This window comes from Mastomys coucha, unplaced genomic scaffold (genome assembly GCF_008632895.1).
Source record: "Mastomys coucha isolate ucsf_1 unplaced genomic scaffold, UCSF_Mcou_1 pScaffold16, whole genome shotgun sequence".
Lineage (NCBI taxonomy): Eukaryota > Metazoa > Chordata > Mammalia > Rodentia > Muridae > Mastomys > Mastomys coucha.
In genome coordinates this window covers 6211211-6227680 of record NW_022196898.1, presented here as the reverse complement: position 1 = coordinate 6227680, position 16470 = coordinate 6211211, and the positions used below count along the sequence as shown (strand labels likewise).

Sequence of the window (16470 nt, the reverse complement as noted above, 5' to 3'; positions counted from 1 at the left end):
GGGAGAGGCTGGGAAAGGCACAAGAACATGATAAAAGTATAACAAATTTTTAAATAACCACCCTTGGAATCTAATTTTCTAAAATGACAGCCAAGTCTGGGGACTTTGTACATGTGCATAGCTGCTGTGTATCCTTAGCAAGTACACCAGTTAGTAATTAATATGAATCCACTCATTGAAGAAGCCATACAGAGCTGAATCCACTCACTGGAGAGCCCATACAGAGCAAGCTATTAGTGCCAGATTACTTTCAGGATGAAGCCTGGACATCCAGAATGTCTGCTGTTGCTGCATGGAACAGAACCTTTCTTTTATCTTTTTACAGCCAATTGGTGCTTTGAACCCAAAGAGAGCAGTGTTTTACGCAGAGCGCTATGAGACATGGGAGGATGATCAAAGCCCCCCCTACCACTACAACACACACCACTCAGCCGCGACCTCTGCCCTCTCATGGCTTGTTCGAATTGTAAGTATCACCTTAACTCGGCCGCCTCTAGCTCCACAGGGTTTGCAGTGTAAGTAAACTAAATGAAAATCAAGTGCATTTGTTGTTCATTTTAATGACTACAGAGACCAGTGAGCAGAAAATAAACGTCATGTAGCCCAGAAAGCATCAAGCCTGTGATCTTCCTGCTCAGCCTCCCAAATGCTGGGATTGTAGATGTGCACAATCACACATGGCTTTGTTTATGTTGTTGTTATTTTGTTTTTTAATGTATGATCTTTTTTGTAGAATTGGGTTAGGAAGCAGGTTACTTAAATCCATGTACTTAATTTTGAGCTGGGTGGGGTGGGGATTAGCACAAACTGAGCAGATACTCTGTTACAAACCCTAATCCTGTCCCACCCAGTACTCCCAAGCCAGTCATGAAGGACCCTCTGGTGTACGTCTTTAATGTACATCTGGTAGATCATCTGGTGTAGATCAGCTAATATATTGACAAAACCAACCCAAACCTCACCCAAGAGAAACTAACTCCATACAGAAGGAAAGATAGAAAGATGTGATCTCCTTTTTAGACCAAGGTTTTTACGTTAGTCTCATCTGTCCAAGAGTCAGCTTAAGCGTATGAAGTTTGAAGTTAAGAAAAACCTTAACTGTATTTTAGACCCTAATAATTAGTGGCCAAGCCTACTAGTCAGATTCTGCACTCCTGCAGAGTGCCCTTCACAGTCAGGTGAGAGAAGATGCCCTCTGAGTTCCCCCACAGAATTTATGGAATCCATCCTGTGGCTCCAGACACAAAACTGAACAGACTACAGAAATGACCAGACCAGTCAAGATTTAGGATAGCTGATTTCTTATTGGCACAGCCATAAAAGGTGGTCTTAATTTATTTATATTCAGAAATAGGAAAATGGAGAAGAAAAAATGACTGAGCAATTCATTTCTCAGGTCACCAGTGATTAGGCCACAAAACTAAATTTCCAGTCATAATTCCAGTCTCACTAGTGGGAATGACCTAGTCATGAATGAACTGCAAGCAGACAGAAATCAGTACAGGAAGCATAGACTTAAAATGGAGGGGGAGGGGAATAGAGCATCTGTAAATGTCCACTTGCTGATTGCTGTGGGAGCCAAGAATAAAATGTGGCTGTCCCTAAGCAGGCCAAGAACTGCCCTCCACACACCATCAGGGTAGACCACCTACAGTCCACAAGAAGCCCCCAGAAACAGAAACAAACATTTTCAAAAACACTGAAACTATAAGTTTTCACCTTGAGAGGCCTTTTCATACTCATCAGAGTTCTCCATGCCACCTCCTTGTTGAGCCACTGCTTAGGTGTTGGGGGTGGGGCTCATTCAGGTCTCTTGGAGATGGAAAAAAGTCCAGAACTGTGTGTGAAAACAATAATAATAAATGTTTCAATTGTGTTGTCTTGAGATTTAAGTAAGAGCATCTTGAAATAGTCACAATGATGCTGTGTGTTTTCTGTGAATACCATTTAGTCAAATCTGCAAGCAGACTGGCAAAACTTATTAAAAGAAAAATACTCCTCAACCACCTGTATGTATATGTATGTGTGTGTGTGTGTGTGTATGTGTGTGTGTGTATGTTGTGTACATGTATATATATTTCTCTTCCAAGTAAGCTAAATCTTTCCTCCAATCACAAAGCACAAGCGGTCCTCTGGCTGACTTGATGTTCCAGTGGATGGAGCACAGGATGATGTAAGGGTCTGACAGTGATCTGCCTTGTCTACTGTACACAAGGCATTGCAGCCTTACAGCAAACCCCTTGACTCCAGTGCCCTCGGGAAAGGGAAAGAAACAGGTGGAATTTGTCTCATCAGTGTAAACCTGGCATACCCAAAATGTTACTTTTTGATCATGTAACAAATAAAAAATTATTTATGCAGTGTTTAATATTTTTTAACTTGTTTTGGAATCCAAAGAATATGCTGTCTTCTAGCACAATATAGCATCTGTTGCCTGCTGTGTCAGACAACATGGATGGAGTTGCTTTTATGAAGACTCATTTAGCTCAAATGCTTCATGGCAAGCTGTCAGAGGCAAGGTACTGGAGTTCTGTGGTTGAGCCGCTTAAGGAGCATTCAACTAATGGCAGAGGGAAACTTGCTTTCTTCACTCTTATCCTAAGGATTTTATGTAGAAGAAAATGCATTATGATTTGTGTCACTAAGTATCTGTTCATAAAATATAATACATATTAAAATAAGTATCTGTCCTCTACCTTTCAAGCCTTTTAGACCTAAAGTCATTAAATTCATTATCAGTCAATATATGTATGTAGTATGTCAATGATGGTAATTGCATAAAAATGATAATTATCTACGTACCTCATTACTTTAAATTAAGAACATTCTTTTATGCAAACTACAGTGAAATCACTTGTCTGACTTGCCAGGCTCTAGAAAGACTGTTTCATTAATGGCTGCCAGACCAGTGCTGAAGGAGCCCTCATTCCATCGTGGGATTCTTATGACAACTAATACATAAGGCACAATGTGCTCGGACTTTTGTCCTTTCTAGACTAGAGACATCACCCGAGAATAATCACATAGTATTCACTGACCAGTACAGCCCTCCATGACCAGTTTCCTGGTCAACACAGTATTTTTAGCCCTTTTGTGCCAAGCTAATTCTTTAGACATTTAGTAACAATGGTTCTTAGGGAGCTAAATAGACAACATTCAAAATTTAATTTCTACATGAGTTATTTATAATTTAGAACTTTCTTTATAAGTACAGATTATTTAGAAATTCTACCTAGAAACTCAACTGTAATATGTCATTAAAAATACCTGTTTCTAGTAAAAATGCCAGTAGTACTTTTAGGATCATCATTGTTAAACCAAACTAAATAAAACTTTTCACTGTGTTTGTTTTGGATACTGACACATAAGGGAAGAGCATGTTCACTTAGGGGATAGCAGATGATGTTTAATCAGAAGTGAGGCACGCAGAAGGCATGCAGGGTAATTAATAGGAAATGTGGACTGAGTCTAGAATTACTGTTGGATTCTTTCCAAAAAAATAGGAGGAAGATAGATCTCAGGCCTCAGCTAATTGTGCCTCCACTTCCTGAATAAGCTCACATGCTGAAGGGAGGCACATACCTGCCAGGGAGACAGTGTGAAGGGTGCCAGCCCAGACAGACAGCAGGATATAGCACAGCATGGACCTGCTTTCTTCCCTCTCTACAAGGTTCCACATCACTTCAGATCTGCATCTTCCCTTTGCTGTGATTACTTACAGTTAGTGTTTGGTTTAAGCTTTTAAATGGAATGAAGGAAAGGAAAGGAAAAGAAAGGCAAAGAGAGGAGAAAGGAAAGCCTGTGTTTCTAGGTTGGAATTAGCTGGTCTGTAGTGGTTACATGGCAGGGAAGGTGGCCAGTGCCCTTGGAGGTAGCCGGTAACTGCAGTCTGGGTACACAAGACTGGTGGGTATTTGATACTTTGTGTCAGGTACGATATATCAAGTTTTCTCTTTGTTTTTTTTTTTTCATTTAATCTTAGCTAATTCATATAATTCCCCCAAAGATTATTGTCAGTTTATAAAAATGAAGTCACCGAGGCAGTTACATGACAGAGTTACATAAAGGAACTTGCCAAAAATAGGTAAATTGTGCAATCAAATCTTAAAATTAATTGGGCATATTTTGTTCAATTTATCACTATTATTTTTTGTTTTTAATAGTCTAATTTTGAGTAATTTAATGATCACATATGCCACATTTATTATCTGCCTTTTATTAGTAAATTAAAAGTCTACAAAGCAAATCAGTCAGTGAGAGACACCTCAGACAATTTTTATTCCTAATTTTCATGATACCATTTGTCTCTCACATAACTTAAAATCTTAATAGAGTAGACTTCCTGCCTATGTATGTGATTTTCAGGTACTATAATTAGTCCCCCATTTTCTTGTATTTTGTTTATCATTCATGATCTTGTCTCTTCCATCTGACTTTTCTGTCATCCAAAATTAAAGATGACATATTATACAGAGTCATAAAAATGATGACACCTATTCATACTAAATTTCAGGAAGATACTGAAAAGGGTTTATATTTCTGGTTGCTGCCCAGTGGCCACCTCTAAGATTAGTGGCAAGGAAAGAAATGTGAAGGGACAAAAGTGAAGTCTTAACACATTAAGAAGCAAATGGAGATGTATAATAAAGAAAAGAGACAGTTAAGACAGTCCCTACAGACTAACATCATCAAACTTGGGAATGAGTTTTGTCATTGATCCTCCCCATCATCAGCTTTAGAGTAAAGGGTTAAATATGCCACTGGAAATACATATCTGCCTTTGTTCTACTTGTAGGTACCTAAGGAATCCTTAGTGAGAATGAATATTATTTACCTGTTTTGGAGGCAAATTTAATGATGTCAAAAGCAATGTCTCCTGCTCAACCTAAAAACTGCAGAGCAGTTGTTGTGATGGCATTATCCTAAGGGCTCCTGCTATGGAAGATGTCCTGATTGATAGACACAGTGCTAACAATGCTAATCAAAGGCACCAGTCATAGAGTACTAGAATTTTCCAGTCTTAATTAAGTTTACTTTAGTCCATTCTTATTCAGTGGATTAGGTATTGAAGAATCCTTATGCACCAGGAGTTAATGAGAAGGACAGAGGCACTTTCATAGTGGAGAATGCGGTCCAGGTAGCAGCAGGCCTTGATCCAGAAGTGGTTTTAAGGAGAAAAGGGGGAGGTCTGTGCTAGGGTGAGTTGGTAAGTCCTGATTTGGACAAGTTATCCAGTGTTTCAATAGCTATTCCTTAGAGTTTTAGTCAGGCATAAGGAGGTGGCCAAATAAGGGAATAGACCTTTGTGGCTAGCATTAGGAATTTGATCTAATGGTTCAGAAAGGTGGAGCGAAGAGGGGTGGGCAAGACCTGGCAGTGCAGTACCCTGTTTGCAATGGTTAGGCCTGTTAGAGAGCCCTGCAAGCTGAACTACTAGAAAGAAAGGATATTTCCCTTATAAATGCTGTGAGAACCTTTTACAGAGAGATCGTAAGGTACTTCATCACTTTGCAGATGAAAAACATGCCTGTGAGGCTAGAGGACACTCCAGGCTGTGGAACAGTGGTCTGCAGTGGCCCAGTCAGCCCAGACCTACATCTCACACCTCGGTCTAGGCCTTTACCCAGGGCTCTGTATTTCTTTTCCAATAGAGGACTCAGAGATGCTAGGGGCTTTGTTTTTATTTTGTTTTTTGGGTTTTTTGTTTGTTTGTTTTAATAAAGAAATTACTGTAGCTGTGTTTCAAATGATCCAGTGACTGATTCTTTTCTGTATTTAGGAGCCATTCACAACCTTCTTCCTCAATGCAAATGACGGGAAATTTGACCATCCAGACCGAACCTTCTCATCTATTGCAAGGTCATGGAGAACCAGTCAGAGAGATACGTCCGATGTCAAGGTATACAGTTTATCATTTATAGTCATAGAACTCTAAAACTTGTTGAAAATTTTATTTTTAAAGTTATATATATATATAAAACAGCTTTGCTCCAGTATACTAAAATTGTATACTACATCTAATCTTAAAGAAAATCTGTAGTTTTTCTTGTTGTATGACCAATTTAACTTAACCAGGACCACCTGCGTGACTGGCATATTGGTAATATCCATTGGAGCCTGGTGGAGTGGTCAACAGTGGGTACATAAGGAAAAGAAATTACTTTCCCTCTTTTCTTGAACCCATAGGATATGATTCAGTAATTGGAGTAGGGCTCACTGGGACCCTCCTCCAACCTGGCTGTTGATGGGCCCATTCATATGCAAACATGATGTAGTCATTGACTATCTCTGAAAGTTCAAGACTGCAATTACCAAGAGGGTGGTATTTTGCAGTCTTCCCCCCTTCCTCTGGTTCTTCCTGTTTTTCTATGTCCCCTTCCACAGTGTTCTCTGAGCCTTAGTGGAGGGTAGAAATGCTTTATTTATGGCTGAGCACAACTCACTTTTTATCTGCACCTTGTACAACCATGAGTCTTTGCCTCCTGAAAGCTTACTGGAAAGAGAAGTTTCTCTGATTAATGCTGGGAGTGGTAATTGTCTTTGGATACAAACATGCATTTAGAAGGTGGTTTGACACACACTAGCTAAACAACAGAGTTAAGCTCCTCACTGTGGGCTTTTGGGAAGGTTTACAGTACCAGGTATGGACTCCTTCTTGTAGTGAGTGTTGGGGTTGGTCTCATACACTGTACATTCAGATGCTGAGCTCTGTGGCCCAAGATCAGTTTGCAATCTGGACACTGGCATTGTATTGACCAATGTGCTGTGAAGAAAGCTTCTCAGTAATCCCTGATTGGATAATAAAAGCCTAGAGCCTGTGACTGGGCAGGAGAGAAAGGGAGGCAGGACTTGAGATCGAGTAGGGGGTCTCAGGCAGGGACCGTGAAGAGAAGGAATGAGGTAGGAGAAGGAGGTCTCCATGAGGCAGGATGAACTATGAACACATGGCCAAAAGAAAATCATCCAGAGAACACACATGCAGCAGAACAAACAGAGCAAGACTCATTTGGCAAGTAACAAGCGGGGCTGTGGCTAAGGTGTAGGTTAGAATAGCTCAGAACCTGCCCAGCAGAGAGCCTACAACTTATTAATAAAAATCACCAGGGTTCTGTGGGGTTTTTGGAGGGGAAGCTATTCAGGCTAGAGTGGGACTGAAACCACCCATAAAATTACATGAATAAGCGAGGGCCTTAAACACAATCAGAGTAGTGACCTAACCACCATTGCCCAAACAAGCCGGACCTTACAATGGATGCGGTTGGCATTGTAACTTGTAGGGATCACAGCCAGATTCCTTCCGCAGCAGCCCATATAGCATCTTCTAGCACTTTGAAAGCTAGCTGGAGGAGGCTTTCAGCCCAGTTGCCACTTGATTTCTCTATAGCATACAGTCAAGGTGCATGGTGCCTCTAGCAATTTGATCTTATCATCTAGTTCTAGTGTTCAACTAAGAGGAAGACAAAGCACTGTTTTAGGGGCATCGAGGCTTTCCCTAACCAATAACTAGTAAGGAGGTACTCCACACCCAGCACTGGAAACTTTCTTAATAACCAGTAACTTCAATTAAGAGCCATCAAAAAGTAACTCAGGACTTTTAGTGTTCATTAAGGTGTTTCCATTATTTCAAAAATCCCTATCTATTGCAGATGACATAAGCTGGAGATGGAGAGAAGAATCCCATAACATACCTTCCCTGCTGTTCACTCAATATTGGCCCATTGCATAAAACACAGTGGGAGCTGAATCTGACCTTAATGCGCCATAGAGTTATGTCTGGCCCAGCTTTGGGTTCATGTAGCCTGGGGCAATTAATAAAGCATTAATGACAAGACCCATTTAAAATGCAGGTTTTCTGTACAGCCTTACCCTTTACTTGACTGCCTGGGGATACTGTGCAACAATACATATTAGATTAAACCAGCACACACACTGCTCACACAGAAAGCAGAGCAGCCTTACAGTTGGTACATCTTCACTATTACTAAATACAAACATTTGTTCATTGTTTATATGGGTTTTCTCTTTAAGAAAATGAAAAGGATTGCATGGTCTTAATTGATGCATAAGGAAAGCCTGCTTTCTCTTTTCTCTTCCTTTCTGATAGTAAGATCACATGATCAATTATTGCATGGGTAAAGTTTCTCATTTTAAGCCCTTTTTCCATATAGAGCTTTTCCCTTCCACTGCCACTTAGTGTAAGACTGTCAGGTGTCACTGAGTTTAGGGCTTAGTCCTTCAGAAAGGAGCCAGTTAAACTCAGCTGTTTGATTTGCATATCTGTGGCTGCCCAAAACTTGTATACAGAGCAATACAATGTAGGTAGACGGAAAAGGATGTTTGAGCGCATCTAAGCTCTGTATTCCCTTCTCTTATACAGCAAATCACAAAGGAAGTGGAAGCAGAATGTAGCAATCCACATTTTATTTGTTGCTATTACAGTGTATGAGAGCCAGTCTTAATTTATGCAGAGTATTTACATTTAGAAAAAGCAAGGTTTCACCTGAAGCCCTGCTGAATTATATGTGGTAGCCACGCCCACCTAACAGCCTTAACTTCTCTAAAAAAATTAATCTAAACTATTTATAGGCAATCATTCACACTGACTGCTGAGGAAATCAGGGAGGCCCACTCTTGTTAAACATACCTGGAGAACAAGACAAAAACTGGGAGCTGGAAGGCACTCCATGGGCGCAATATCTCAACCTCCTGTTTACAAAATCACCCGATGAGCCACTTGCATGGAAGTTAAATATTCTTTTATATAAGTGAAGACTACCATCTTAAGCCAGAGCTGTTTCCTTATTTTATCAAACAATTTCAAGTGAAAATGCATCCTCCCTATTCCTCGCATCATAACAACAAAGAATTAGCATTTTACTTAACTCAGAGATCTACCCTCACATGCCCCCACGTGTATGAAGACAAGCATTTGTAATTTATTGATATAAACACACTTCTCAATTTCCTTTTCATCCTGAGAACTGGGTCAGCACTTTAACTACCAGACACCTCAGCAAGTTGCATTTCAGTCACTATATAGCCTACCCCACTTCCTGCAGCCATTCTGGACCCCAGCCCCCATTCTCTGCCACACACTTAATTGGTTTATAAGCAGTGCATTCCGCTGCCTTGACATGTAGACTGCTTTGTCAGTTCTACCTGAGCAGCACCCTTTCCCTTGCATACTGTGTGTTTATATTCCGGGGTCTCTCTCTTCAGGAGGCCTGCATGTTCACACACACAGAGAAATGTACTTCTGAGTCCTGGAGTGTCTTCTCTTACAGTTTGTGGAGGTCAAAGCTGAAGAGAGCATCCTGGAATGGAGCTCTGTGTACCCTGTATGTATTTGCAAAGGGTGACTCTTAATAATGGGGCTAGTGGCTCAAGGCCATCTGTGTGTTTAATTTTTAAACATATTATCAAACCATCATCCCCAGTGATGACAGTTCCCTCCATAAAGCCATATGTTATGCTGTTCCTTCCCCACCCACAAGTTATCCTGTCGGAAGGAGTAGTGTGGCTGCTGCTGCTCTAGACAGTGTACCCAGGAGCCGGCAGCACTGCCTCTGAGTTCCCCACCCAGGAGGGAGCAGCCCTGCCTCCAAGTTTCCCTGCTTTCCACAGCCGCACAGCACGTTGCTGCACTTATTGACCAAGAGGTGACATCACACATGTTGTTTGCCTCTTTTGGGGTTTGGTCTTGTGCCTTCTGAATGGTCGAAAACAATCTTTGAAATTGCAGACAGAAGCCAGGCATACTGGACAGTGCCTTTAATCCCAGCACTCGGGAAACAGAGGCAGGCAGATCTCTTGAGTTTGAGGCCAGATTGATCTTTAGAGTAAATTCCAAGACAGCTATGGCTACACATAGAAACCCCATCTCAAAAAATCAAAAAGAAAAAGAAAGAAATATCAAGCAATATGGCATCTATTCCACGTGTGTGTGCACACCTAAGTTTGTGGGGGTGTGTGTGTGTGTGTGTCTGTGTGTGTGTCTGTGTGTATGTATGTTACCAATCACATATGTACACATATGTCCTAATGTTTCTGTTACATTACCAAAATGTGGGTCTTACGACAAAATGTTAGAATATATGGAGTCTTTAAAAATAATTAATGGTGAGTTGAAACTTTTTAAAGTTGATTCCATACATTGATTAAGGCATTTTTCACTCTAAAATAATGGCTGGCTTAGCAGAGAAGAGTGAGTTACTAAGAATAATAATCCCACTAACTGATGGAGCATCAATTTTTATTTCTTGTCTCTACTCTGTATGTAGCAGCTGATTTGTTTTTAGGGAAATGTGGTTTTGTTTCCAAAGAAGAAAACTCTCTCTGCACTGTCTGCTAACTTAGACAGCCTTGCAGGAAAGACTGAGAATGTGCTAGATGGGTTTATTCTGTCTCCCTCCATTAATGTCAGTGTCTTCCTGTGCTAATGAACCCAAGCTGGGTAGGAAGGAGAGCTGCCCAAGTGACTTCTGAGGAGAGGCCCCAGGAGTGGAGTCAAATTGTATTTTGATTTTAAATTTCTTTCCTTCAGCCATGCCCTGCTAGCAGAGATATTCTGCTTAGAGATGTTCTTTCACTAATTTTCCTTAATACCCTCCAAACTTGTTACGTTAGTTTCTGAATGGCTGTGTAGATGTTAGAAAAGGTGGCTGTGACACAGTGTCATTAAGGTGACATAGTGTAAATTAATGCAGTTAATGGAGGCGCTCACACTGCCTCAGTGACCCATTATGAGCTCTCGTGGAATTAGCAGATGCCCGGGCATCAATCTTTTGGGAAAAGGATAGAAAAGCACTGGCAGCTTTAAAACCTCACAGTGAATTATATTAGGAAAGTGAAAACGTCTGGGTTAGATTTGATTTTACCAGGAAGCCATAAAATGGTACAGCTCTCAGCAAAATATATTAAACTGAAATGTCAGGTTTGATGCAATAGGTACACAATTATGATAGTGTTAATAGTGGCTTTCTATCATCCTAAGACATACTTTCCAGTTCAATTTCTCAGCAGCTTGAACTTGTCATAAGCTTATAAATTAGAAATTGTGTTTGAGGATATTTTCCTATTTTTGACAGAACGCATATACTATTATTAAGTGTACCATGGGGTTTTAGTATAGCTGTTAAAAATAAACTAGAAATCACATTTGCAGACACAAAATGCCTGTTATAATATCCACTTTGCCATTTCTTTAATAATATTCTTTGTCTTTCTGTACTGCCTTTCATTTAGCAAATTTAAACTCCTTGGATTTTTCCTTAAATAGATGCTGTTTAGCAGCAGTGAGCAGCCCAGTTACCCTTGCTGGTGAGCTTTGTCTAGCGTGTCTGTATGGAAGCCGAGCAGCTGTGCCCTGCTTTTGGTTGGCTCCCTAACTGCTCAAAGCAGCTTGTTTTGGAAAGGAGTTCCCCAGACACCAGGAGATTTTCAAAAGCCCTCACACAAGCAGGTAGAAAGGAGACCAAAGCCTGCATGGGCTGCTCAGCTGCTGTCTGTCTGAGGCTCACCGCTCTGTGCTCAGTGACTCTCTCAATCCTCTGGGGCCTTGGCTTTGCCCTATGAGTCAGTCTTTCTCATTTATTGCCTCTCCTTGCAGTCGAATGCTTTTCTGCCTGCTTGCTTGTAGGAAGAGGGGCCAAGGCCCCTTTGCTTGTTGGTCCAGCATCCACTCTATATGTTTAATCGTAGTTCAGTATTAGGAAAAAAAACACTTACCCAAGTCTTTTGAGACAGAAGGCAGTACCTAGAAGATCCATAGACCTCACTGTGTAGCTGTACAGATCTGCAACCACCGTCAGTATTCTTCACAGAGCTCCCAGGAGACCTTCCATGGCCTTGACAAAGCTTCACCCTGTGGCTACATTTGGTTGGTTACTCTGGAACTGACCCTCAACTTGAGCCTGTATATTATTTTGAGAATGTTTTGCCATCTTAATGTAGACCTCTGTGTTTCTAAAAACCCTATCTCAAGCCAGAACAGGTTTGTCCTTATCCTTCACAGCATCTTGTCCATACATCCCTGGTCACTTTAAGCATTCTGCCTAGAAAGTTCCTTGGACATGAGTTCCTTTGAAGGGACTTGAGGCTGCAGCCGTGTTAACCTTCCCTCCACTGCATCACCCAGGGAGCTTGTCTCCTGCCTTCTCAGGAATCTGTAGACACACTTCCCACACACAGTAACACCCCACCCCCACCTCCCAGCTCAGTCTGCTCCCTGGTCCCAGCTCAGTACCTCACATTTTTAAGCCTTTATTACTACAGTACGTCTTTAACTCTGTTTTTGTTTCAGTAATTCCTATGTAAAAGGCCACCCCCAAGTTTACAGATTTAAAGCAGTTCCTTCACAGTATGCAGTCAGAATACAGGCTCAGCCAGGATAGCTCAACGCCATGCTACAGGACACCTGGGGAGCTTGGCTGGGCAAATTTTCACCTTCTTGATACCTATTTTCACATCTATAAAATGGGTTGCTAAGACTTTCACCCCATGAAGTGTTTGTCAACACTGAGGGTACTTAGAATCATGACAGGATACAGTAAGACCTCATAAGACCTTCATCTTTAAGATTGAGTGGCCCCTTGATTCCAAGTCTGGGACAAGAAAGATGTCATTGCACAAAACCAGCTAGATCTCAGTGGTGATGCTCTCTGTGTATTTATATTATTAAAATAAACAAATGTTAAATAATATTAGTATACATATAAGGAGAGGATACCAGTACCTACATTTGCATACTACCTTTCATTAAAATTGGCTAATTCAAATGATATTGTAAAGCAGTGAACAGACATAAAACTTCAAACTTTATCTGCTTGTATCAGCTACTTCTCCCTAGACTTCTGTGGTTTTATCCCTCCTTCTCCATCACTAAACTTCCCCCAGTCTCTTGTCCAGACAACTCTATTACAATTACTCTAGTGTTTTAAATCCTCTGTGGCCTTGCCAATTAGCTGTTCAAAGTCAGACCTTTCATGATACCTGTTTTAAAACACCTCTGTCTAGTGAATGTCGCCACTGTTGGAAAAGTGAGCAGTTCCTTCAGATTTCAAACTCTCACTGCTCCTTCCAGCAGTGCAGGTAAGAGTGCGCTTCACGAGCACATCCTGCTAGGCTGGATGAAGAAAAGAAGGCATGGTCCTGCCGCAGGGCTATCCTCTAGGCCGGGGTAGCACAACTTCATATGGCTGGCTCCCATCCCAGCTCAGGCTGAGTGCTGAACTGCAGCCCCTTACCTGGGCTTTGTTGTTGGGAATGGGCAGCTTGGGGCCTCTCTTCCTTCTGTGCCTGACTACAGTGCTACTGTGGCCACCCTTCCTTCTGTGCCTGGACTATAGTACTAACTACTGTGGCTGACAGTAGTGTGTTTGCTCACCTTAAAGCTTTTCACTCAGCCCCTTCTCTCTCTCTCTTCTTTCATTTCACATATATAACTTAACTGGAATTCTCCCTTTCTCGGCATCTTTCCTTGGACTCCTAATTGTTTTTAAATGTAGAATATAAGGGCTAAAATTAAGTCATAGATTTGTCTCCTATTATCGTTGGAAAAAGTTAATCATTTTGCTCAACTGATTTTACCAACTTGCTAATCATCTTTTTTCTATGCAGGAACTAATTCCAGAGTTCTACTACTTACCAGAGATGTTTGTCAACAGCAATGGGTACCATCTGGGTGTGAGGGAGGATGAAGTGGTGGTTAATGATGTGGACCTTCCCCCCTGGGCCAAGAAGCCAGAAGACTTTGTGCGGATCAACAGGATGGTAAGAAAATTGGTTTCTATTAGAACAGGAGTGAAGAAGTTTACATCTCTTGTGTGTGTGTGTGTGTGTGTGTGTGTGTATGTGTGTTTGTTTGTCTTGTTTGTTTGTTTGTCTTGTTTGTTTGTTTTTATCTGTTGCCAAGCATCTTTAACACCTGTAAATACAAGGTTAAAACCTAAGAAGTGGTGACAGAATTCTGCTGTACTCTTCTGGAATCCTTTGTTGTAGAGCAGATTCTTTGAGGAGGGTTGATGGGGTGATATTCCAGCTCTCTGTGTTGCTACGGGAGGAGACAACTGGACAAGCATGTGCTGACTAATGTCTCACATTCTGAACGGTTTGAAATAAATGTCCTTTCCTTATTCTTACCTACTGTAACAGGTGCACCTCCGTACTTTTCTCACTCATGGAAATAGTCAAGTGAGGAGAAAGCTTAGAGTGTTTTTATACATGGGAAGTTTGTGCTGTGAAACATGCGCCTCATGTCGTAATGTCCCTACCCTGGAAGAAAGCACCATCTTACAGCATTTCAAAAAGACACATGACAGAGTCCCGGTGTTCACATGCATAGCTAAATAATGTCTGCGTGAGGGGATTTTAGATATATTCTCCCCAGTTAATGATATTTTCATCTTGGTGTGGTTATTATGGGAGAAGAAGCATGCTGTAGTGTACTAATAATCTTAAGAGTTGTGACAGTGAAGACCAAGACTTAACAAGCACATCTTTAGCCCCGTCTGCTCTCTCCTGAGTCTCTTCACCTGTCTCATACATGTTTCCTCATTTTGGCAATTGATTTTGAGCCACAACCCACATAATTTCTACACAGCACAATAGAAATCATGTCTTGTGCAGTCCCCTTTTGGGGAAGAGTATTACTGATACATAATTGGCATATTATATAATTCATACATTGAGCAGTTTAACACCAGTGGGTTTTGGCCTGTTCAGACCTGTTTAACCCTCACCACAGTCAATTTGGTAGCATTCTGTCACTCCATAAAGAACCCCCCCCCCCCAAACTATAAGTATTTCATCCTGTTTTCCCAGCTTCCCACCCAACCCAGCCAGCCCAGTAAATTAACCTACTCCTTGCCTCCACTGTGTTTCTAACCCTCTGCCTTCTAGCCTTTCTGCCTGCTGTAGACATTTCACATGCACAGTCCTAAGGTGCAGCTCTGTGCCCTTCCCATACTCTGCCTTATATCTCACTCTTATTAACAACTGTCTTATCTTACAGCTGTATTTTCTGTCTTTAGGAAATATGCAGTCTTTTGATATACTTCATTTTTAGGGGTCATTGCTATTTTAATAATCCTACACCTAAAAGCATCACATTAGGGCTGGGCATGGTAACATGCCTTTTAATCCTTGCAGGCAGAGGCAGGCCAATTCCTGTGAGTTCCAAGGTGGCAAAGGCTATGTAGTGAGACCCTGCTTTAGACCGTCATGTGATATGGTGCTTTTATTTATTTTATTATCTGATTTTTGAACAGAAGTTGTGCATTCTATAAGTTTTGTGCATATTCCCCCACTTCTCCTTGAACAGTAGATGTGTATTTAAGTTTATACCTAAGCAGCGTATACTTCTCAACTTGTGCATGTCACATAATTCTACAATGTCATTGCACCATTCAGTTAGATGGTAACCACTTACTGAGTGAATGAATGAAGTTTTAGTTCTATAAGCATGTGCAGGCTGGTTTAGTCTAAATAACCCAAAACCAATGAGTCCAGAAAAGGAGCCAGAAGTTGTTGGGACAGAGTCTTTGCTATACTTGCTAAGGAGCAGCAGTTCTCGTGTGGCATTAACAGTAAGTGCCCTTGCTGTGTCAGACAGTGCACCTGATTTGATTTTTCTTTTGAACCTTTATAAAGTGTCTCCATTGCAGACAGGAAACATGCAGACCAACAGTGTTTACTAACTGATTTAGGCCAATGGAGCAGGCAATGGCAGAGCCAAGATTCAAGAACAGAAAAAGAAAAAGTAACTCACTGGTCTCACTATAGCCAAAATATCACCACCTCTGTGTCACCTCTCCCACCACCTCTGTGTCACCTCTTCCACCCTCCCTTTCTGAGGTGCTGAGATTATCACAGCTCTGCTTCTAAGCTAGTGATTGTATTACTCATTTCCCTTTTCATTGCTAGGAGTTTTGTTTTGTTTTGTTTTGTTTTGTTTTGTTTGATGCAAGTCATTCACTGATAAGGACAGCAAGCACACTGGCTTAACATGGACTAAGGGAAAGGGATTGGTTACCTGTAATCTACTGAATGTCACTTAACATGGGCTAAGGGAAAGAGATTGGTTACCTGTAATCTACTGAATTTCACTTTACCAAAAGCAGCAGTGTTTGCACAAAAGTAAACTGACTCCGTACTAGGAAATGCATATGGTACTCTTGACATGTGACATTGTAGACACAGCTCACTAGAGGCCATTGCTGTTTCCATGTTCCAGACAAAGCCATATTTCCTACTGGCAACCTGTCTTTCTCTGTGCCACACAGTTCCTGAGCTGAAAAGGTACTTCAGAAAAGGGGTTTGTATTCTTAGTTAAACATTTTTAAAAGTAAAACTTTGAGTAGACAGGTTAGTAAAAGTGAGCATTCTCCTGCAAGAAGAAAAAGGCCTAACCATTAAAGACAGGAAAGTGACCTCCATTGTACCATCACCCTACTGGCCTGATGTCTTGTTAGA

At 41.2% G+C, this 16470-nt stretch overlaps 1 protein-coding gene and 1 long non-coding RNA gene across 6 annotated transcripts in view; one reads left to right on the top strand and one right to left on the bottom strand.

Moving 5' to 3' along the window:
* Nbea (neurobeachin) overlaps nt 1–16470 on the top strand; it is a 551294-nt gene that overhangs the window by 470619 nt on the left and 64205 nt on the right. For all 5 annotated transcript variants that reach the window (XM_031373880.1, XM_031373884.1, XM_031373881.1 and 2 more), the window contains 3 exons: nt 326–466; nt 5780–5899; nt 13618–13770. In XM_031373880.1, the coding sequence (XP_031229740.1) occupies nt 326–466; nt 5780–5899; nt 13618–13770 (414 nt within the window). The remainder of the gene's footprint in view (nt 1–325; nt 467–5779; nt 5900–13617; nt 13771–16470) is intronic.
* On the bottom strand, nt 2350–11773 carry LOC116092892. The gene is made up of 2 exons (XR_004119553.1): nt 11728–11773; nt 2350–2598 (listed from the first exon to the last, which is right to left on the bottom strand). It is a non-coding gene; the product is annotated as an uncharacterized LOC116092892 (long non-coding RNA).